This window comes from Cariama cristata, unplaced genomic scaffold (genome assembly GCF_000690535.1).
Source record: "Cariama cristata isolate BGI_N322 unplaced genomic scaffold, ASM69053v1 scaffold10487, whole genome shotgun sequence".
Classification (NCBI taxonomy): domain Eukaryota; kingdom Metazoa; phylum Chordata; class Aves; order Cariamiformes; family Cariamidae; genus Cariama; species Cariama cristata.
Genome location: NW_009624957.1, coordinates 2308 through 25604, shown reverse-complemented (window position 1 = coordinate 25604; position 23297 = coordinate 2308). Strand labels below are relative to the sequence as shown.

The 23297-nt window shown below is 41.4% G+C and overlaps 1 protein-coding gene across 1 annotated transcript in view; it reads left to right on the top strand.

Moving 5' to 3' along the window:
• The window catches only part of SMYD3 (SET and MYND domain containing 3), a gene marked incomplete at its 3' end in the record, with an annotated part of 80133 nt that extends 57070 nt beyond the window's left edge, over positions 1–23063 (top strand). Inside the window, exon 6 of the mRNA XM_009703405.1 lies at positions 22955–23063. Coding sequence (XP_009701707.1) covers positions 22955–23063 — 109 coding nt within the window. The remainder of the gene's footprint in view (positions 1–22954) is intronic.
• Positions 23064–23297: the final 234 nt, after the last annotated feature.

The window sequence follows — 23297 nt, the reverse complement described above, 5'->3', positions numbered from 1 at the left end:
TCTTTCCGAGTGGTTCCTGACTTTCCTGAGCTACCTAAAATACTCCATCTAAGCAACTCAGTCTGAAACGAAGACAAGAAGATAGTAATGTGATGTGTTTGTGCTGTATCCAGCGGTACCATTAGCAACAGTGATGAAAGTCAAAATCCAGCTGTTCAAAATGTCTTACTTAACTTGTTGATGAGGTCAGGGCAGTAAGTGAGCCCCTCTCAAGCCTGCAAAACCTGGTGTTAGGCCTGAGAGGGTTGATTCCAGCAGTTGCACCCACTACCATGCAAGATTGCTGACTCGGGTATATTTTGTTAGCCTAGCTGCCTAAGAAGAGGGAACTGGCAACTTGCAAGGGTATTCATGACCCGGTGGAGGAGGGTTGATGATGGCCGCTGTCTGCTCAGTAAAGAAGGCAGGGGGATGTAGAAAATGTTCCAGGAAGGAGCACGATGCATTTTCATTCTGGGATTTAAAGATCTGTGAACATTTGGCATTAGAGGCAGTATGGATCTTCTAGGATCCCTTGGGTCAGGTTCTTCTTTTTCTCTTTGTCTCAGTAGGTAACCTCAGGGAGGTGTTTTGGATCAGGTGCCTTCCTCTCCAGAATTATTCTTACACACTCCTTACTGCTTCTTTGACCTGTTTGTCTTCATTTCTTCAACTCCTCTTCCTGTTCCTTGGTGAAGAATGAGGTTGGGGCGGGGGGGGGCTGTATTTCTGTAATTTCTTCTCCTTTATCCCCCATTACATCAGCAACTTGAGAGTACAAATGTGTATCATCACTGGTGGCCTCTCCTTTTACTACAGGAGACAGAAAACCAGTCCTCCTTCCGGTAGCCTCTGTGGGAAAAGGATGAAGACCCTATAACTTGACCTCTTTTCTCCAAGGAAGAGGTTGTTCCTGTCACACAAACTCCTCTTTTCATAAACTGTCATTTCTCCAACCAAGGTAGCAGAGGATCTTTTCCATCTTCCAAGACGAGCAAAGGAAATAATCTGCTGGCTGGAGCTTGGCTGTCCCATTCCAAATGGTCAGATGAGCACCTTGGCACCTGGTTAGAGGGAAGTGAAACTGCAAGGTCATCGTCCAGAGCTCATTAATTTCTGTGGGCTTTGGCTGTGGTTGTCAGAAGGTAGACTTTCACTGTGGCCCAAGTATTCCCCCCCCAAAGCATCTGCAGACTATCATCAGCTGGAAGAGCAGTTTCAAGAGACAATTTTTTGGAGAGTAGCTTTACATTTGTTACCCTTCACCAGCATTACCTTCCCCAGGGTCATCTGCTGTCTTCACAAAAAGAAAAAAAAAATAAATGAGAAAATAAAAACTGAGTGAAGAAAGGGATCTCATGTACTATAGCTGCTTAGTCTGTTAAATCAAACATTGACCTGTACCGAGATCCCTGTCAATTATATATAATTTTCCCCTTTGCTTATGTTTGAATGGACCGTTGGCTCCCACGGAACTACACTCCCTGGTTACGGTTTACACTACAGTGCACGCTTACCAGGTGGATCGTGCAACAACTGCTCCCACAGCGTTGCTGTTGGGTCGCGGCCATTGTCCATGCGTGTGCTTCAGTGGACGGTGGAGGGTTAAATGCGTTCCCTTGCAGTACGTGCTTTCTTATGAGTTCTCAGAGTTTTTTATAAAGCTATTTTCTTTTCACCCCTTTCATCTGTTTGTTGTGTATGCCCACATGACCCCCTGAAAATACAAACACACTCTTTTATTTGCAGAGCCCATTATCAGCCTTGTCTTTAGCCTCATGATAAAGGTCAAGTAGATTAGTTAGGGAGGCTCTTGCCTTTCTAAGTCCACGTTGGTTATCTCCTTTTAGATAATTATATCCCTGTACTTCTCTAATGTGCCCCAGGGTATAGTTTCCATTCCTTGAATACTGCAAGGTTAAATTCACCTACTTTTGACACATTTTGCTCGGTTTCAGCTCTGCTAACTGATTTAATACCAGTGCTTTTGTGATTAGTCATCCCAGACAGGGGAAATAGAGCAAGCGCTCAGAAGAATATTAGTCTCCAATGCAAATCCTCTAAGAAGCACTTGTGCTACACCAGCTAATGTTTCTGACTTTTCATTTAACAGTTCTCCAGCTATCCATGCTCTAATCTCTTCCTTCAATGCTATATTGCCTATGCAAATTCATGCTTTTTATGGAAAACCTGTGGGAATAAAGGAGCACAACAGTAAGAAAGCGATGACTAATATTAACCTCCCTGTAACCTCTAGTCAGACTTTAAAATGCCACTGAAACGTCAAGGCTTTCCAGGTTCTTTTTTTTAAAAAATAATATTCTGATATTAAGCAGCCCCCATTTCACACCCATCAGGAAAAAAAAACACAAACCAGATATCATAGCAGATTTCTTTTATTTTGTACTCTGTCTTCATGATAATAACTGCAGGAGAAACTTGAGGGCTTTAAACATATACAAACATGCAAGATGCAGCTCAAAATTACTTGCTTCCAGTGAATGTTTCTTACCTACTGAATTGTCAAGTTGGATAACTATGCTTTAATAGGTGCTTTATCCATAGTTAAGCATATGCTTTTTACCTGGTTTTCATTATTACTCTTCATCACAACAGGTCATTTATAAAGCTATATAGGATAATATGACATAAGGAATATGGAGAAAATATGGTGTTGCTTTCAAGATCTTTACTCTGCTCTGGAATTCGCTGATGAAAATACCTGGTTCTGCCTCATTTACACTTTCAATATAATGTTGATTCCTGATGTGATAACAAAGTGGGAGCATTTTGATATTTCAGTTTTGACAGTACTGTATCTTTAGAGGCCAAATATTTTCTTGCGTGATGTATCGTTTCAGCAAAGCAGCAGTGAGGATTTATCACAGTGAGCAGCTCTGGTTCTCTGAATAATTTGTGTCACTATTTAACTCCTCTCTTAAAAAGTAGAAAACATGAAAATAATAATGATAAAATACTACAGGTTACTGTGCCTGATACAGATTTACCGAAGAGAAAATTTCCTCATCCCCCATTTGTAACTAATGTTTGTACCTAATGCATGTGTCCTGTGGTCAAACACATCTATTATGGTAAGGAGCACAAAGCTTCACACATACATTTTTTCCTTCCATCCTCTTTCTATGAGCATGGAGAGACAAATAATTTCTCTCTATCACACGCTTCCTGTTCTTGCTAATTCCCCCACGGTACGTACTGAATACCATAGTATGTACGGAATTAAATAATTCAGCCGTACTTTTATACTTAGGAAGCTTTCCTGTGCTTGAGGTCCGCATGAACAAAAGACGCTGAGGCGAAAATGAAGACATACCGGTTTGCCTGTTTCCCTGTAACTCTAAACAGAAACCCTTTTAAAATGTAAGTTTATTTTCCATTATGAGAAGATTTAAGCAGTGCAGAGACTTTGTCAACATATTGTCATTTTGTATGCTGTTCAGGTGCCGCTGTACGTGGGGTGTGGTGTAAAAGCCAGGCTAGACTGCGCTGTATCCAGCCTAACGCTTTTCATCGGCTATACACCCGTTTAAAAAAATCCTTCCAAATGCTGGTATGTTTTTATTCATAAGGGTTTCTCTATGTATGCAATGTTCTGTGCTATTTTGGAATGATTACAACATCTCTGTGGAAGGAAATGAGATAAATATTGCAATACACAAAATATTTTTCAAATGCTAAAGCTCTGACCTTATAAAACAAAGAAGCAACCTTGAGTCAGCCAGCCAAGAGCTTTTTATCAGTTTAATGTAGCAGAACTCCACCAAAGGGGCAAATTTTTGCATTACCTTGCCACTGATGTGAACGCCGCAGCTGCGTTTGTGTATCCATATTCATTATTGCTAGTGTTCCTCCTGGATTATGACTGATCCAGAAGAATTTGAATCTTCATTTTGAATTTTTTTTTCTTTTTTTTTTTTTTTGAATTTTGGTAGAAGCAGACAGAAAGAATACTCAAGGCATCCATTATTTCTTTCCACAATTTGCTGGAAGTGGCAGAAGCTATTAAAAAATGGAGGCATACATATCTCATGCTATTCAGCTGACTGGTAATTAAAGTGCAATTAAATTTTTCATGGTGTAGATTGTGTCTGTTTTCCAAAGAAATTAGAAACTGTGGCCCTTTGAGAATTGTGCTTTTAGTCTCTAGACATTTACTGCTAAAGCACTTATTAAATGCGACCATTGATGAAGTTTGCATGTCCAGCATACTTATAGGAGGAGGTTTGCAGTCAGGTGGCTTCTCATTTTGGAAGTGTGTTGTTCCTATACAAATGCACTGTCCTGAAGCTTCCCATATGTGTCAAAGATCAGTAAATTACAAGCAAAATCAATCATTCTGGATCCCCATTTCAATTTGGAGAATCAAAGTGTGGCACAAATTGCCCCGCAGTTGGGAGTCTGAGTCAACATGACAGACAACTGAGCTCATAAGGTGGTCTTGAATTATTAATGCTGGGATATATTCAGGAGAGGGAGTTAGGTATTCTGAATTTCCTTCTCAAGGAGCCCTTGACTCTGCACTGCCAGTACTGGGAACCTGGGAAGATTAAGCTTCCCGTCCAGGCATCTAAAGTTAGATGCCTGTCAGCTGACAGTGTGAATATACTGTTGGGATAAATGCTACTCTCACTGTTGTGTAAGAGTTTTCTAAAGTCACATTCAAGTACAGCAGCAAAACTGGTAATTTTTTAACTGTTTAGAACTGACTGCAGGTAGCTCTGGAAAGGATTTAGACATGTGCATAAGGCCTACAGAAGTCAACTAAGCAGATGCTTAAGCACGTACTTTAAATGCTTTCCTGAATAGAGATGGAATTAGTGCTCAAATGCTTAGAAGGCGCAGTGCAGCGTACAGTACAGAGGCATGAAATGACCTCAGAGCACAGACTGAAAGACAGATGGACAGAATACAATGTTTCTCCCAAAAATCCAGTGGCAGGGGCTTCTAGAGGATTTCTAGGGTGGCAAAAGGTTCAAATTCTGCTTTCTTCAGGCACTGCAGAATATGTAATTTCCTAAGAGGGATTTAAATGAGGCAATGGTGATATATTGGCAATTGGGCATGAGAGGAAACCTAAGGATACACAGAGAAAAATGCCCAGAAATAAAATTGGAAAAAGAAAAAAGTTTTCTCAAGTCTGGTGTCATTAATAGATCTGATATAGGAGAAAGTCCAGTAGAATGCAAAGCCCAAATTCTGTACTGCTTTCAGTGCAAATTCCCCACCTGAAGTATCAGTGGCTTTTGCTCCAGGAATTATGAGGAAAATGATTCAAGTAGATTTTCCTTTATTTCATCATTTAGCATGGATCCAAGTAATTGAATACTTGTCAAAACATTTCATGTCTCAAATTAAAAAAATTGTTTTCTGTTGAATTCTGGGGATAAGTAGAGGTTCCAGATTTCAGGATTCTGTCTTCCTGAGAAATGATGACTAATGCAGAAATGTAAAGGAATGGAGAAACCTATAATTACTAAGAATCCATGAATCCTAAATAATTGCTCATAAGGGATTAAATTCCAACTCCTTATATAATGCAATTTAATCATGCATTTGAAGTCTTATATTTATGTGAACAGAACAGGTAATCGAAGGCTTGTGTATCTTGGGAGCTTTAGTACCGTATTTGTCCTGCCCTGCGTTTCCTGACATAGAAATGAATTTTATTGAGTACCACTAAAACCTCTTCCTTTAAAGAGAGCAAGAGAGAGAAACAATCTTTTTCATCAGAGACTACCATCCATCTTCCTCTTCAGGGCAGCTTAAATGAGAAAATTTAGTACTGTGGCTGCAGTTGTTTGCATTTGCTTTGTGCGTGTAACCACGCTGTTTTGCTACAAGAAAGGGAAGAGTCACAAATACAATTGAGGTGACAATGTCTGGGAATTTCGATTTTGATTTGCTAACCACCTCCTTAATGTTCAGATTTCAGCTATCTTGACAGGTATATGCAGAGAGGAGGAAACTCACATGCAGACAGACAGCCCCAGGCTTACGCACCACATAAATCCTGTCTAAGCCTTTAAAATGTGCTTTAAGCGGGCCTAATTGATGTACAGGACCTGTACTGGCCCTTATACACGTGGGAGAATTGCTCCTGGTTTTTAGCCTTGCCATAATTAACTATTGTACTTTACTTTACAAATCTTTTATTCTTTTTTATCTGCTTCCACTTTTCCCAGTAAACTGCTTTCATACTGCTTTCTGTTTAAACACAAACTGAGTGGAATATTTGAGATCGCGATATATATGTATTAGATACAAACACGAATGAAATGTATATTGGAAAGGTCAGCGTTCAATAAAAATTCAAATCAGGTATTTGGATCTGATTAGACACTGTATGATCTGTGCAGTATGCACATGGGGACTGTGCAGAAAATCCGCTAAACATGATTATGGGAAAGCACATATTTTGTAAAGGACCAAATTCATCATATCCCTTAACAATGCATAAGACATAGGTGGAGACTAGAATTACTATAGCAACTGATCATGTGTTTGTTGGTAGTTCAGTATTTGCTAGTACATTAAGCACAATATGCCATTTCTGATTAATGCTTCATAATTTGTATTTATTGTACCATCCATTTTGGATCAAAATGTAGTACAACCAGCTTATTAACCTAATAATGCAAAATATGTTCTTCTATCTAGTTTCCACCTTGCCCCATTTTGTCTGATATCTGAAAGGACAAATCTTTTTTCTTTTTCTCCACATTAGCCAATTTTCTATCTACCTCCTGTCCACTTAGAGCAAGTCATATAGAAAACATCAAATTTTATTCTGAAGAGAGGATAGTTACACAATTTTCATCATAGGATTTTATCTTTACATATGTTTTGGATCAACATTCTGATGAAACATGGGCTTTTGGTTTTTTAAGCATACCATTTTTGTTTGACCAAATGCTTCTGCCTCAAGGGTAAATAACCCAAATAGATTTTAAAGTGCTTTAATTAATCTTTTCAAATACCTCAATTTTTTTTCATTTTTTTTCTCCATTTTCTCGATTTAACGCAGTATGGCCCAATTTACTTTGGAAATGAATCGAACTAAATATGAAATAACTCTGTGTTAGTTTTCAGTGACAGCATCTACAGCATGGCTGAAGTGATTACTTTAAATTCACACCATTAATGAATTCAAATTAACCTTGAAAGTCTATAGGTAGGCAAGCTGTCTAACTCTAGTATTATGCAGAAGAATTATGTCCACCCAAAAATTGCAGTCATTGCCAAACTCCTCCAGAAAATCAACATGCTTGCCCACATATAAATGCTGAAAATTTGAAATTGTAACCTGAAAAGTGTTTCATATTGCAGTCATAATTTCTAATCAAGTCAGCTCAGGGTTCATTGGGGTAGTCCCACGTACACTGGCAAGTATGAACTGAGATTTGTCCCAACACCCTTTCTTTAAAGTATGTGGAAATTACCTGTAATCTGTTTTGAGTTGCTGACCTTGTCTGTAAGGTAGAGAGATTTGTTGGAGTTCATGGAGTTTTAAGTAAAGTGTTAAAATTAAATGTGCTACAGTAATATACATACGGTGAGGTACTCAAGAGCAATGTTGTGGGATGGTTACTGGGTGACAAAGACACACTGGGTAAGCTGCTCTACAGGTATTAAATGCCCGAATTGGCATCAGTTTGTTCACAACTCTCATTTACGGAATTTGTTCTTCATGTAAATGGTCATTCACTGCTTTTAAAAGTAAAGATTTTGCTTGTAGAGTACAAAAGCTCTTGTAGAGTACAAAAGCGCTGACAATGAGAGTATGTGATGGAAGTAGGTCGGTACAGGGTCCCAAGCTTATGGCTCAGGTTTGGTACCCTACTCCATACATGAGGCTTGTGCTGCAACTAGCAAGTCTGATGGCTGTGGAGGTTAGCGATCTCCTTAGGAGCCCTTTGCAGGCAAAGAGACAGGAAAGACGTTCGGTGAAGAAGCCTCAGGCATGGGCAAGCCATGTTAAAAGCTAAAAGAGACCTGGTGGTGGAGGGTTCAGAAGAGGCTTGGCTGTTCCCGAAACAAGAAGGCAAGGCTGCCAAAAGAGGAGAGAAAAAGAAAAGATGAGTGTATGTGCTCTGGAGTGGAGACAAAACTCATTCCTGTACTCCGTAACCCAGTAATCTCTCCATTTATTGCTTCTCTGTTGAGGGGAAGATAGCCTTTTTCAATGGTTGTTTTCTCATATAAATATTTCTCCACATGAAACTGACCTCAAATGTTATGTCATGTGTATTGTATGGCATACTTTATGAAATGACTTGATCTATATTCTATCATGTAGGAATCTGAAAAATTGTGGTATGGTTATATTTAATCTGTCTGAGCTCATATTTTCAAATGCTAAGGCAATCTGCATATCTGCATGCATTCATTTTAAACTACTTAGGTCATGGTGGAAATACTTTTACTACACAGTAGTGTTCATGCTGTCAGTGTACTTCCAGGCACAGCAAAATTTCCCTCTTGGCTCATCTCTATTCATAAAAAAATGTCATGGAGAAGTTAATACTCTGCAGTTTTAAAGAATCTACTGCCTCAAACCAGCAATGAAAAAATTATTCTGCAAAACTTACTTGCCTGGTTAGCATTATTTGTACTTTATAACAACATATAAAAATCATCATTTACATGGGTGAACTATACAGGCCTTCTGCTGTGTTATAGCTAAATAACTCTGCGTTCGGCAGTGGGCTTCATTCTTACCTCGATTCTGGAAGTGCCCTGTTAAAAAGACTGATGGCATCTAGAAATGTGTAACTTTGTGTTTCCTTTTCATGTAATTGTTATCTTTTAACTTAAAATTTATACCAAAAAATTGCAACAGTAATCCAGGTGCTTGTTGAAGGAGAGGGATGTTAGATCTCAAAATCATGGCCTACACGCCAAAGCAGTCATTCAGCTTGAGGATGGGATCTAGAACATGCCTGGGAGAGGTAAAATGCACGTGTGGCAAAGTTGCTCGGCAAAGTCAAAGCAGGAGTTCAGCCAGCAACATGTCCGCTCTGTGGCTATCCATGGCAGATCTGGATGAAAGCAGATCTGATGATTCAAGGCTAAGGATGGTAGTTGATGGTAGCACCAACCAAGTAAGGGCTAGAACTGAGCCATATACCTTCTTAATTGAAGGTACAACTCTCATCAGCTGTTCATCTGATAAGGGACAATGTAAAGAACTGCCCTAAATAGCAAGGACTGTGATAAGGTGTGTCATAGTTTTTGCCCAAAAAAGTCTGCAGAAAACCGGTAAGTAATTAGCAGAGCCCTTTCTAAGAACTGGTCTTTCATGTGAGTCAAAGTTGCTGATCCTTTGACAAACTCTTACGAAAAAGAGGAGGAAGTGGACTGAGAACATTACTTAATGTAATGAGCAGAGAGAGCCAGAAGAGACAGCCTCCAAGGAAGAGCATGAAGTCCTTTTCATTACAAAAGCTTGCAGTGCCATGATGTGCATCTGCAAGGTGACTCCAGGAAAGACCTCCATTTTTTGGGGAGACAAGCTGTCACCTGGCAGAGGCCTTTTTCTGTGCTCTATTGAGATACATCTGGTCCAGCATGAAATACAAACTGGAAGTGATACAAAAAATCCTCAGAATGGATGCCGTGAAAGCCACGAGTTATCTAAGCCGTATTTCAGAGAAATCACAAATTGACAGTCAAATGGTGAGGTCCCATTGTGCTACTTTGCAAAATCAGATGGAGCCATGACATTTTCTTTGTGCTTGAGGCAAGTAAATGCCATTTTAGATTTTGATGGCTGCCTCATGCCATGGATTCATATTTAATAGCAAAGACCCGGTATGTGGTTTTCCTGTGCCTCACAAGAGAGTATTGACAGATTTCTTTTCGTGGCTGCCTCCTGTACCAATTTAGAAAGATGCCCTTTAGGCTGCAGAGATTAATGGACATATCATAGATCAATGGGTAGTTTCCTGAGGCTTTATGCGCAGTACACCATTGCATGTCTTAACATGTAATTTTCAGTGTATACGGGGAGTTTACTTTGAAACAGCTGTTAGTGGTCGAAGAGTTGCTTCAAAGATGCGTATCTTGCGTGTAGCCCATGCAAATGAGCCATCAGCCTCCCCAGGACATACCACTGTGGTTACGTGTAGGTAGACAGGACTCAGGAGTGAAAAAAATATAAAATGATGAACAAACAATGGCAAGAGGAGGTTAGAGAGGAAAAAAGCAACTTGGTGGGATAGAGAATAGTGAAAGAAGAAAATGTAAAAGTAAGGACAGAGAAACTAGGTAAGAAAGATACAAAAAACAGAAGAGGAAAATGGAGAAGGAAACAGGGGACAAGTATCTGGGCAGAGAGAGAAAAAGGAATTTCTTCTTACTGTTTGAAATAATGACTTGTGAGATAGACTGGAGGTTCTGCCTCAGACACAGCTGGTACGTGCAATGGGAAACCAGATGTAAATATCATGCCAAAGGGGTTTAGCCTAGAAAGGGGTCTAACCTGGGACACAGGATGATGTAGTAGTTCAGGACCCATAGATCGGTTACCCTGGCAGCTCTGCTGCACTTGTCCAACAGCTCGCTGGAGCTCTTCCCAATGTGCTCGCTATTATTTCTGAGCTAGAATGTGAACATTGTCTCACTGCACAGAAATCGTCTACTGGGAACTGTGGGCCAAGTATTACCGAGTCTTTCTTTAGCTCAGTGGGACACAACTAACCTCTGATAGAAAAAAATAATACTTGATGGAATCCTCCTGTGTTTCTTTTACTCATTTCCCCTCCTCCACTCACCCATAAATGAATGTGCTAATTGCCTCCACACAATTGGCTGAGAGAGAAATGTGGTTGCTCACTGTTTCGTAATTTTAGACTGCTACAAGCTATTTATTCGTGTGCTTTAGGCATGATAGTGCAGGTGTAGCTCTTCCTTTGTGCCTGCTGCCCTCAGTGAACGGGGTGCAAGGCAAACATTTATCAGATCGTTTGGGGGGATTCCTGTCCGAAGTGTGCTGCACCGATGGGATGTCTGCCCACAGCCTTTAGGGAAAGGAGGCTGGACCCGAAATGTCTGTGCCTCCACTGGTGCCTGAGCAAGTACCATTGCAAGGGCTGCACTGGTCAGGTCCCTGCCAAGTAACCCCACAGGATTTCCTGTGCAGCTTCCAAGGGGGTAGTTTGTTCGTTTGTTTGTTTGTTTTCTTCTGGTGGGCTCATGGCCTTATTCTTCAGTGTCATGTTCAGCCACTGCACGTGTGGTCTGGCCCGGAGAGGTGGCCACCCTTCCATGCCTGTCCTCACAAGGGCTGGAGTTCCCATGATCGGAGAAAATGTGATCCTTCCAACAGACCCATCATGTATTTTTATGTAGTAGCCACTAAGTGGGAGGAAAACCAGGTAATTCTTTGGGAACTGGGTTCCTGTGTATCATACCCTATATTTTCAGTCCAGGAGCTCTTTGCTTCTGTTTTTATTCAAGAGATTTATTCAGTAGGTTCCTGAAAACATTGCACTTTAGCTTAAATGAATTGTTCATTCCTTACCTGTGGAAATATATCCTTGTCATGTCAAGACACGAACCTCTGATGACCTAATCTAGAAACACAATCCAAAACCTCATACTGAGGGAATTCAATCCAAAACGCCTGTTGGAGAGTATCTTTTATCCTCCTGTCTCACACATCTCTATACAAGCTCTGAGTGCCTGGGCCACGTACCTATAGCTAGGTATAATTTTGCAAAACCTCAGAATCTTTTAGGACAACAACATATGGTTGCAAAAAGGTGGATTGAGATTACAAATAATTTTGAGCCAAAATATGGGCGTAAAACTTTACTCTCTGTCCCAGGGAGCACTGTAGGAAGAAAGCAACATTTGAACGCAAAGTGAGACAGAAATCTTTTAATCCAAAGTACTATGCATTCTGAACGATGTTTTGAAGACTTGGTTTTGATTCTGTGATGCTGACATTAACATTGTTTTACAGCTCTTAGAAGCATGGTGTTCCCTGTGCTAGCAAAAGGCCGTACAACCGTGGCAGCCTCTGTGTCAGGCATTACAGTCAGTGGCATTGTGCTGGTTTACATCAGTGGAAAGTGTCTTGAGATGTTCTGCTATCTGTGACATACCTGTTGGATTTAGCCATTGGAGACAGTAGCTCACAGACTGAACTAGCTACTGATATGAGATACCATGTAAAGCATGAGAATGGTTTTACTTTATATGAGCTGAAATATTTGCTTCATGGATCTATTTCCTCCTCACACAATCTTCTCTTAAAAATTTTTTACCCCCTGCCTGTTCTGCCAAGGTACAAATGTACTCATTAATCAAGGTGTACAGCAAACCTGGCTTTGCTTGAAAAATGTTTGCTCAGTGAACATACTACTTTCAATTACAAGCAGAGAGTTCAAGCATGCCGTGGTCTTTTGAAGTATTGCACACCGTTTTCCGTGCCGTGAAGAGGCATAGTGGTGTTACCTGAAAAGAAACCTCGCCTTTAAATTCAGCCAGCATTTCAGGCAGCACTTTAGTGCCTAGGAGAGATTATCGCTCATGATTGCTGTTCACAAAGTTCATAGCAGGTCGCCTTTTTTCTGTAAAGGATGCTATTTCCCCCCTTCCCTTTCTTCCAGATTGTTTTATTTCCTAGGAAACTCTGGAGCAATTTACATGCCTTTTGGGTCATGCAAGAAATTTTCTCGCCAGTGGAGTGACTGGATGGAGGTGAAGTGGGGTCCCGTTCAGACAGATGGTCTTGTTTAGCTGTCACAGTTCAACGGTGTAGCTTACCTAGGACTGGTAGTTCTCTTCAGAACTAGCGCTAATATTTTGGACTTCTACGGAATCTTCCTATTGAATTCTCAGAGCTCTTCCCAAACACGATTGAATTTAGCCCTCATATCAGCTCCACTGAATAGATCAGTATTCTCGTCTTAAAGATGTAGAAGCTGAGACACGAGGAGCAAGGCTAGATGTCTAAATGAGATATCTGACATCAGGCAATGGAGTTCCTGTTCAGACACGCTGGTAGCAAGTTATGCGTGACTCTCAGTAAATTTTGTAAATGCTAATTCAGCTGTTGTTGTTGCTATTATTAGTGACAGTAAGTATCCAAGAAGCAAGAAAAGCTGAAATAGCAGGTGGTAAAGCATAGGCCTGACAAATTTTGAAAGGTGACAGCACTGTGGGTGAAAGCAAATTAAAAGTTGTAAGAGAGGTGAGTCTGGAAGGCAGTTGTGTGGTCAAAAATGAGGGGATGAGCCATCGGGACGTTGGCAGGGCAGTGAGGTCAGTATCCCTAGGTTCAACAGCTACCCAACCAAATCAGAAGTCCGTACACATTGTGCTGCATCAGATATCTGCTGCAGGGCTGACAGTGAACCAGCATCTTGCTGGTGTGGAGACTGGGGCGCAAAGGAGAGATCCCTGCTCTGGCTTTTTTCCATAACCCCCATATCGCTATTAACATGAAACGCTGTTGGTAAACACCATGCCAGTGTGGTAGTTAGTGCACACAAGAAGGTGTTTACTCAGAGACCAACAATGGCACGAGATAGCACAAAGCAAAAAGGACCAACTTGCTAATTGGGTGCAGACTGAATTCCTTTCTGTATTCACTGAGCCTGACTGTTAGCTAGGGCTATGGAACACTGCACCTCCAAAGTGAGAGCATCCTCACATCAAAGGTGATGCTAAACAATTGACGAATAACATCTGTAGTACTTTAGAAGGGAGAACTAGAGGGCCATCACCTCAAAGATTTAGGGCAAATTGTGAAGGGAGAAAAAGTGAAAGGAATGGAAAATGCTGTAAAAAAACAGTGTAGGTTTGCTAAAAATGGATCATGCAAGGCTGTATTTTTAATAACACAATATAATCTAAATGAAGGAAAATACCACAGAGCTAAGCTTCAGTGAAGAATGTAATGGAGTGTTACAGATTTACTGTCATTCTCGTTGGTCATTTGCGCAAAAATGATAAGGTGGATAAGAAACTGGTAAGAAAGAGGCAGGTTTAGGGAGATACCAAAAGAAAAAAAAGTTAAATTCCTATGAGTCTTTTCACAGTCTTCCACCTGTTCTCGACTTGGAAGCTTATTGTTTGGAAACAGCAGACAGGGAAGAAGATTTGGCGATCACAAGGTGGCTGTAACATGCCAAATGATGTAGTCATGGAAGAAGAAAATATGAACCTGGACTTGGTTATCCATTTGCTTTTTGATCAAAAATCAGCTGCACCTTGAGGTACTGGATTGATGGTTCAAGTAGTGTCTGAGTGAGACAGAACACCTTTTTATTTGTTCTGAACCTGCTAGTTGTTGGTTTCGTCTGATATCTTCTGGGTATCTGTCTTATGAGAGGCGGTGATCATTCCTCATTTGCCTTCTCCATGCTACCTGTGATTTTGTAGATCCGTCAACAAGTCCTTCCAGAATCATTTATTTTGCAGGCTTGTCCTCGTCTATTTATTTACTCCTTCATTGCACTGCCTCTAACTGTCCTCGTCACCCCTGTCTATACCTCTCTACTAAATTATTTTGAGAAGACAGGATCTGAATTGCTTACAATACTCAAGATGTAGGGCAGTGTGTATTTTTACAGCACTTCTCTGTTTTCTTTTCTTTAAAATATCCTAATATTTGTTTTGCTTTTTTGACCATAATGTTCACAGAGCTAATGTTTTCACAGAAATATCCATTATAACTCCCAGATCTATTTCCCAAATTATACAGGTTACTTCAGAACCCATCACTGTATATATAAATGCCCATTAAAACACCGATCTATGTGTACAAAAAAATTAATAAAAATAACGGTGACTCTGTAGTCCCCGGAGGTGGAAAGCGACCGAGATGCAGCCAAAGAACATGCTGCTTTGATTCTTTCCTGACCCACGGCTGTCGTGATGAAGACGACTATGTCTCTCCAGATTTCGGCCATCCTGCCTGAAATTGGTGTTGTAATCATCTCTCCAAAGAGACAGAGTCGTCGCCCTGCACCTGACAGTTTCTCTGGAGAATTATCTGGAGATGCGCTAGGTGAGGCAACAAGGAAGTTTTAAGCTAATGCTTAAACCAGTGATCTAACTCACATGTTATCAGTCTTTTCTGTTACAACAGACTTCTGGGGTGATGAGAGGTACTGGTGAGCACAGAGAAGACATTTTGCACTGAGGATCTCAGTACTACCAGCTGTGTCCTTCCTCATGCGGTTTGTGCTTGCACACACACACGCTCGTACGACCTTGCTGAAGTTTACGGACACGAGTAGCCGTTAGATGTGTATGGCTCTCATACTGGGGGACTCATACCATAGCAGAGGGAATCGGTTAGAGGAAAGTTTTATGCAGCTCGCATAAGGGATCCAGCAGTGGTTTTCATTTTCCTGTCACTCTCTGGGTCTGTGGCCGAAGGAGAGAGATCATGCAAACCTGTAGATCTGGGATCTGCCCTAAGAAAACTGGAGTCTAAACTTGCATTGCTTGTATCTGCAGCCAGTCTTGTAGTTGTGTTCTCAGCTGTATGAGACACGGAAGGTGGGCCGTTTTTCTTGGCATCAACAGCTAGTCATAGGTTCACTGCTGGAGAAGGTGACACCAAGGTCTTTGTCACAAATTACAGTGTCTCCAGGGTACATTTTCCTTCTGTATTTTACTTCTGTTCCTATGCGTGTTCTCTGTAACTAGCTTTCCCATTCTTCCTTTGCTGTCTTTCCTACACTTCTTGTGTTTTCTGGCATTCTTCCAATGTACTCTGTATGGCTTTTAAAATCTTTTGATAAAACCTTTGAACTAAACTGCCGACCTTAATCTCTTATTCTTCTGCTTACGCAAGGTCTGAGACAGTATGTTCCTATCTGCAGCGACAGTCCATCCTACCATCTTTAGCTGTAAAGACGGTGAACTCATGACAAAAAAAACAAGAGCTACAAGATGTTTTGAAGATCAGCCAGGACACAGGGACAATCTATACAAAATCTTTTCCTACTTCCGTTCAGGATTGAGCACTCTTTCTTTCCTTAACATCTCTTAACTCCAGAAGAAGACAGAACATTTGAAGGGGACAGTTCAAACGGACAGTGTCAGCATTTTAAGTGGGTGAGTTTGACACATCAAGAACCAAGATGAAAATTGCAGTTTATACCACTTCATCATTTTATTGAAGTTATCATTCAAATCTTGGCAGAACCAACATCTGGAACAATATCCATTTTAATGTGACATAAATTATCACCATGAGGAATACGGCAGAATGATCAGCAGCCAGAGAAATTATTTCTGAGATGGATAGCTAACATTTCTTGAGAATTCAGTCGATTAAGAAGTGTGATTGCTTATTTGATCACATCAATTAAATTACTGGGAAAAAAAAAAAGTAATGGAGCAATATGAGATGCAGATGTGATGAAAAATATTTTGAGCCATAATTTCACAGATCTAAATCCTGAACTGTTTCCAGAGGCAGTTGTTTCGCTGAAATAACAGGGCATTTCTTGAGTGAGGACAGAATGAAAAAAAAAAAAGAAAAATAAATTGGCAGTCTGGCACAAAAGTTTCTAAACGAAAGTTACCGTCTCTACATTTCATTTGCAAAATACAGCAAGCCTGTTAAGCCTATGGATCTACATTTACTTTCACATGGATTGGCAGAGCCAGACAGCCGGACAAGACAGCATAGGCACAAGAACCGGGCTCTGCATGAACCAAAAACCAGCCCAAAGTTACAATGAGATCTAGGTTCAACTCTTGGCTTTCCCAGAGATTTTCTCTTGTAACATTGGACAAATCACCTTCATTCGCCTGGCCCTCCGTGTCTCATCTGTGCAGAACAAAAAAAAACATGGTGTGCTCTTTAGTGCTTGGTGTGGTCAGGCTCGTACGTGAGTTGTGGTCGTTGGTGAAAATTTCAATATTGGGGATACCAAGAGTTTTGCCAATACAGCAATAATACAGCTAGAGAGCACATGTAAAGTAGACTGCAAAAATCAGGTCTACACGCCTCTACTGATTTCAGGCCCCAGCTGGCTCAGAAAATTGTACTGACTTTCTCCTGTTATTTGGTTAAACCAGAAGAAGAGTAAGTCTCAGGAGTAATTAATAGTTTTATGTGATAGTGACAGAAAGTAACTTTTCCTGCTTTGGTTTGTAAGAGATTTTTACAGCATAAAGCTTCTACTGATAATGGTGTCTTCTCATCACCGGCAAAGCTTTTTTGTAATGCGTTAGGGATGTGCACTAGCGGTTGCCTCCAGGAAAACCTCCCTGCTAATGCTGAGGAACCAATCCCAAAATCCAAGTGAGAGAGATGAAATCTGGGGAAAAAAATAGACAAGAGTGATGCCAGCATTAAACTGTTCCCCAATGCTTTGATCATCTCCATGAGACACTGTGATGGGAAGACAAAACGGACAATAAACATTTCAGGACAGCTGGAGTATATCAGGTCTGCCACAGGTAAAGGATTTAGTCTGCTACTCCAAAAATGACATGGCTGCTGCAGAAGGTATAAGGGGAGCTGTAAGGTACTGAACTGATGTACATTTATCTGGTCAGCCACGATAAAATGGAAGGAAATTGTTAAGAAAGAGAAAGAGAAAGAGAAGCCAGAAAGAATAACAGGTTAACACCCATTATTATTCCAAGAAAAACCACATTATTAACATGAAAGCCAGACCAGCATTCTTTTGTAAGGCTTTCACAGGGACCCCTAAAGATCATACACCAGTTAGTATAACTATATTGCCCTTAGAGATTTTACAATTCCAACTGGACTTCTGATACTTAGCATGCAAACCGGAGTCACTTAGTCCATATCGATAACATGTTCCCACTTCCTCCAAAAATCACCCTGTAACCTCATTCCGTTCCGGGCAAAACTCTTGCACAGTGTTCATGCTTATTAAAAAATACTGATATTGAGCAAATTATGTATACAGCTGCTTAGGATTATTTTCTATATTATTATTATTTTCTATTTCTTGATTATTTTCAAGCATTGCTTGCTAACCAGCCTCAAATTGCTGGTTTTGGAGCAGGAATTGCTAGGTGAAAGCCTGTGCAGGAGCTCAGACTGAACAGCTGCAGCACCTTTGGCATAAGAGCTGTAAGCTCCTCGATGAGCACAGTTAGTTTACCTCTCTTATGTTCCTGAGGCATACCATTTCTTTGACTATTCATAAAATAACTGGTTCCTCCCTGGAAATGTCAATAGGTACTGAACGTTTCATACTTTTTAGCACAAGTAGTAATTTGTCCTTAAATTTGTCCTAAAAATGTTTCTTTCAATTCCCATGTTTAGAACCCATTGATCATCCCAGCCAAGGAGCAGAAATAATACCATGTGAGTTAGATGACCAGTTTCACTTCACTGAATAATGAGAAAAACAAGTAACTGGCCAACATTAAAATAATTCCTAGGCTGCAGTTCAGTGAACAGCTTTAATGAATGTACTCAAAACTGAGCAGTTCAGAAATCAAGAATGAGTCAGAGAAAGAAGAGAAGGTTGACCTTATTGGGGGCTGTATTTGTGGGGGACATGTCCAGCAGCTGCCGCGAGTGCGTTGCTGTCAGGAACTGACGCCGTCCTCGCTGGAGCCCAGGAGCCCCTTCTTAATTCCTTCTCGCTTGCTGGGGCTCCTGAAACTGCTTCGTGTCTTTTATGTTGTCATATTTACTTGCACCAAAAGATACTGCAAACCAATTTTCGGTTATGTGTAGCATCACTTTTTACATGTCACCACGTTAAAGAGCCTTGTAACGTTTCCATTTTAAACCCTTATTGCAGGGTTTATAAATCCTGCCTGCTTCTAATAACATCAGGCTAAGACAACAGTGTAAATGTTAACCCCACAGACTGATTTACAGGGCATGGTAGGTGTCTATTTATTTTAAAGTATGAGGCATCAGAAAAGGCAGTGATTTTGCATAGTCTGTTTTTCTTAATACTAGGCTTTAATTCACAAGAGAACACAAAAGCTCTGATTATTTACCTTGTAATGGGAGATGAGTGAAATTAATGGAACTACAGTATTGAGAAACAGAAGGAACTGGCTAAAATTTTCAAGGGCTGTCTTTTTTGCATTGTCCTTTACATGAGAACATAAGGGATGGCTTGGAGAGATTCAGAGCTAATATATAGAATGAAGAAAAATATTATTTTCTTTATAAAGTATATGATCGGTGACCACTGTGGGGCTTAATCAAGGCAAACCTTGTGGCTGAATTACAGATAGGAGTTATCCACTTCATAATGTAGTAGAAGCAGCTATTGCTTTTTTTGTTGGGTCGTACCTGGTTTGGATGCCGCTAACAGCGGGGTACCGCAGGCGTCGGTGCTGGGGCTTGTCCTCTTTAACATTTTTAGCCGTGACCTGGAGGAGGCAATGAAGGCACTTGGGTGGGGTTGCAGATGACACCAAACTGGGGGGACCAGTCGGTGGGCAGGAGGGCGGGCTGGAGGGCCAGGCCAGCATGGATGCTGTTGATCATAGATGGGAACAAAGCTGTATATAAGCAGAGGATGTGATACAAAATGTACGGATCTGTCGCAGCTGCCTCCAGTTCTCTTGTTTACAGCACGGCTTTGCTTGTCAGTTGTTGTGTTCCGTTTAATCTCCCTTTGCAAGTGAAGTACTGGGCATTGACCAGTGCCATGGGCCGGGAAACGGCACTCCGCAGAACTGTCTTTATTTCAGCTTTCAGTATGTTACTGTTCCCCTTCCTGTCCCTCAGGCCCTGGTAAATCTCATCAAATCCTTTTTGGACTGAAATCCTACTCTTCCCAAGCTGTAACGTGTTTTGCAGCATGTATTTCTCTATAGTTGTCTTTTAGTCTCTTGTTGACAGTCTTTAGGTACCAGTTCCTTGCTTGGTAAATGTCTTCCTTATTCTTAAATTTATCCACTATGTTTTGTTCAGAGCAATGCATGGACATAATAAATTGGCTCACAAGTACCTGACACTGCTTCTTAGTTCTTTCTGCCATGCCAGTTTTTTCATAACACTGAATCCTAGGGATCCTGGAAGAAGCCAGCAGCGTTTTTCCCACTTAGACGTCTCCCGGAAGAGCTGCAAGCTGTCTGGATTTCTGTAGTAATCTCACTCAATGGATGTGCTTCCACAAAAGGTGTTCCAACAATTTAATAGTTTTATTCCAGAATATGATAATAAACAGTTGTTTCAAATGTCAATTTTAAGGCTTGCAAAATGTAACTATGTACATGCATAAGATCAGAGCATAAATCAGCTCAGCAAAACAGCTTTGTAAATATTTATGAGCACAGGGCTCTTTGTTTCACGCTTACTCCTTCTGTGTCCTCATCTTAAATTTTCGCTTGCTTTAGTTTATGGCTGGTAGTCTGGGCCGAGTACCTGACATTGCTAAATTGCCACCTGTTTTCTCTGGTATTGCGCATACCACAATCCTAAATGTTTATTGACTGCAGGTGGATGTATGATCTATAGAAAGACACCTGTTTGTGTGGAGGGGCAGATTCTGCATTCTGCTGGACCCGTGTGAAGAGTAGCAGGCACCGCGTTGCTGCACTGAAGCGTAGCCTGGATTTGGCTCCGTGGGCTGCCATCCCTGCGGGGGCTGCAGGCGAGGCAGGACCCGAGGTCCCTGTTTGTGTTGGTATTTTGGATGGGGCTGGCTATTTGGGAGGGAGGGGTAAAGGAGAGGCATTAAAAAGATGGTTGAAGGGATGAAAGGTAAAGGTGTGGAACGAAGTTGATGTGACGAGGCCATGAAGGAGCAGTGGGAAAACAATATATCAGAGCTGTCAGGATACAGCAGAGACAGTCTAGTGTGGACTGCAAAGATGAGTTATCATCTCATGCAGAAGTCTTTGCCTCCCTGGCTCCTTCTGTGGCCGTGATCCTTGCCCCAGGCATCCTGGCCTTTCGGTGGCCCAGAGGAGAGGCAATGACCTTTTCACTCCTTCCTTTGCTGCAGTCACAGGGGAGGGCAGAAGTACGCAATCATATAGGCATCATTTTTTTGCAATTTTTACAAAGTTGTGCATGTGCTCACTACTCCCACGTGTGCCGTGTCAGCGCTGCAATTTCTATGACTCTTCACTAATTCACATCAGAATCCCTGACTTTTAGTTGCATTTCCCCCCTGTTTAACTAGTAGCAGATAGCACCATGGCAATTGATATAGTAACCAGAAACAAAATCTACAAACAAAGCTACTGACAATTTTCCAGTGTTTGTTTAACCAGATCCTTGAGGTTCTTGAGTGGTCAGTTTGGACTGAGAAAAGTGCTATCATTTTCTTCTCTCTTCTCTGCTGTCTCTCCAGCCTTTTTGAACTGCAGCCCACAAAGGGTCGGAAGGGGTGCTTGTGGCAGTTCAGGACGGATTATTCTCATTGAAGAGTTGGTTTCTGCTGCTTCGGGAGAGGCTCTGGCAGATCAAGAGCTGTTGCTCCTGAGATCCTGCCAGGTATGCTTCCCATGTGTTTCTGTATGGTTTCACTGAAACCGCGTGGGATCAGCAGAAAAGGGAGTTCTGGGTGTGAAAACATTTTCCGTGATGCTTACACATCTTCATTTGAGATTTGTAAGGACAGCCAGATACACTGCCATTTAAACAATTCTTGTATTTAATTGTGTTTGCATTTTCATTAGTGAAAAATAATGGAGAAAGGTAACTCATTCATTTGCATGCAGATTTATCAGAAGATTCCTATACATTGTACAAATTTACATCGTTTAATGCCCTAGCATGCAGTTGATCATACTCATGCAGATTTAAGTGTCTTTCTGACTGCAGTGGTATCATTCATTAGCAATTCCCCTGAAGTCCGAGGATCATAGGTTTGGCATAAACACAAAAAAAATTCTTCAGAGTAGATTTTGGGAAGCTTATCGGCTCTTCTTCCTGCAGTTGTGACAAATTTTGTATTTTTTTAGACACCCCTCAAGCACACTGCTGGTGTAGTTGAGGAAATAAAATGCTGTTTGATCAAATAGGACATTTGTCTTCAATGAATCATGCTCAAGGCTTTTATTCTTTCATTTGTGTAGTTAGTCAAAAAATATATAAGATCTTTCGCAGGTGACTTAACTTCCAGGCGTGTCCCTTCACCTCGTCTTTCCTGCTAATCAGTTCCAGACAAGTCGTGTCCACGACTTTCTGCAGCCCCCAGGTTGCTCTTCCAAGATGCCATGCTCTCCACATCCAGGACACAGGGCTGGGGTGAGATCCAGGCGTTTGAGCCGAGGGCTGGTGGGATTTGGAATTGTGGAGTGGCCACCACGAAAGCATGGACATTTCAAGAACATCTTGAGAAGACTTGATGATGACATTACTCTCCATCTACTTCCTACAAAAAAAGAGAGCACAGTTCTGGTTTTAGTATCTCCATTCAGATCGATGGAAAACCTCTGCTCCTGTGAAATTAATTGAGTAAGACCGGGAGTGTATCCTGACGCTAGCACATACCTTGTCTAGATGCACAAGCCAAGTCTGAGATGTTTCCTTGAACGTGCAGTACCAGTTCTTTCTGCAACGGGGAGCAGCAAGCAAACCCTCAGAAACGGTGGATGTTACGTACCTGCTTTCCCTGCAGTCCCTCTCCTTCATCTTGGAGGATCCAGGACTGGGCTCCCTGCTGAAGCTTCCTCTTAAAATTATACCTCTCCAGAGACCTGAAATTGTGAATGACCTCTGTTTGCAACACTAAGTACAGTAAATGCTATTGTATTATCCAACAGTAGCGAATTAAATAATCCCACTCCCGTCACTTTCTAACAGGATAATGTTAAAGGCATTCCTCTGAGATGGAGAGTAGTAATTTGCTAATTCCCCTCAGTATTTCATGCTTCTCAGTAGTGCAGCTAATTTTCTCCGAGTACTTTATTAACATTCACAATGGCTTTGCAGTCCCACCCTACTAGCTCTCCGCAGAGGCAGTGACTGTGAAGGTGAGAGCTGACAGTGACACATTTTCCTCCTTTTTCTCCGCAGACTGTATTACCCTGGTTTCCATCCGCTGAGGGCTGTCCAGCTGATGCGAGTGGGCAAACTGCAGTACAGTCAAGACATGTTTCCTCAAGCGTTGGAGACCTTGAAACAGGTCAGTATTGTGAACTGTTTTTCTCTGTCCCCCTCCCTCGCTTCCCCCGAACCCGCCGTGTGTCCCCCCTTCCGCTCTGGCTGTGCCTCCTGCCTGCGGCTGCTTCTCGCCGCCTTTCCCATCGCTGGTGTTTCCCCAGGCTGCCGCCGAGTACGGTGATGGGTCAGTGTTGCTCAGCGTTTCAGGCACTGACTTCCTCCAATGTCCGTCGCTGCTAATTACAGTTCCATAGCT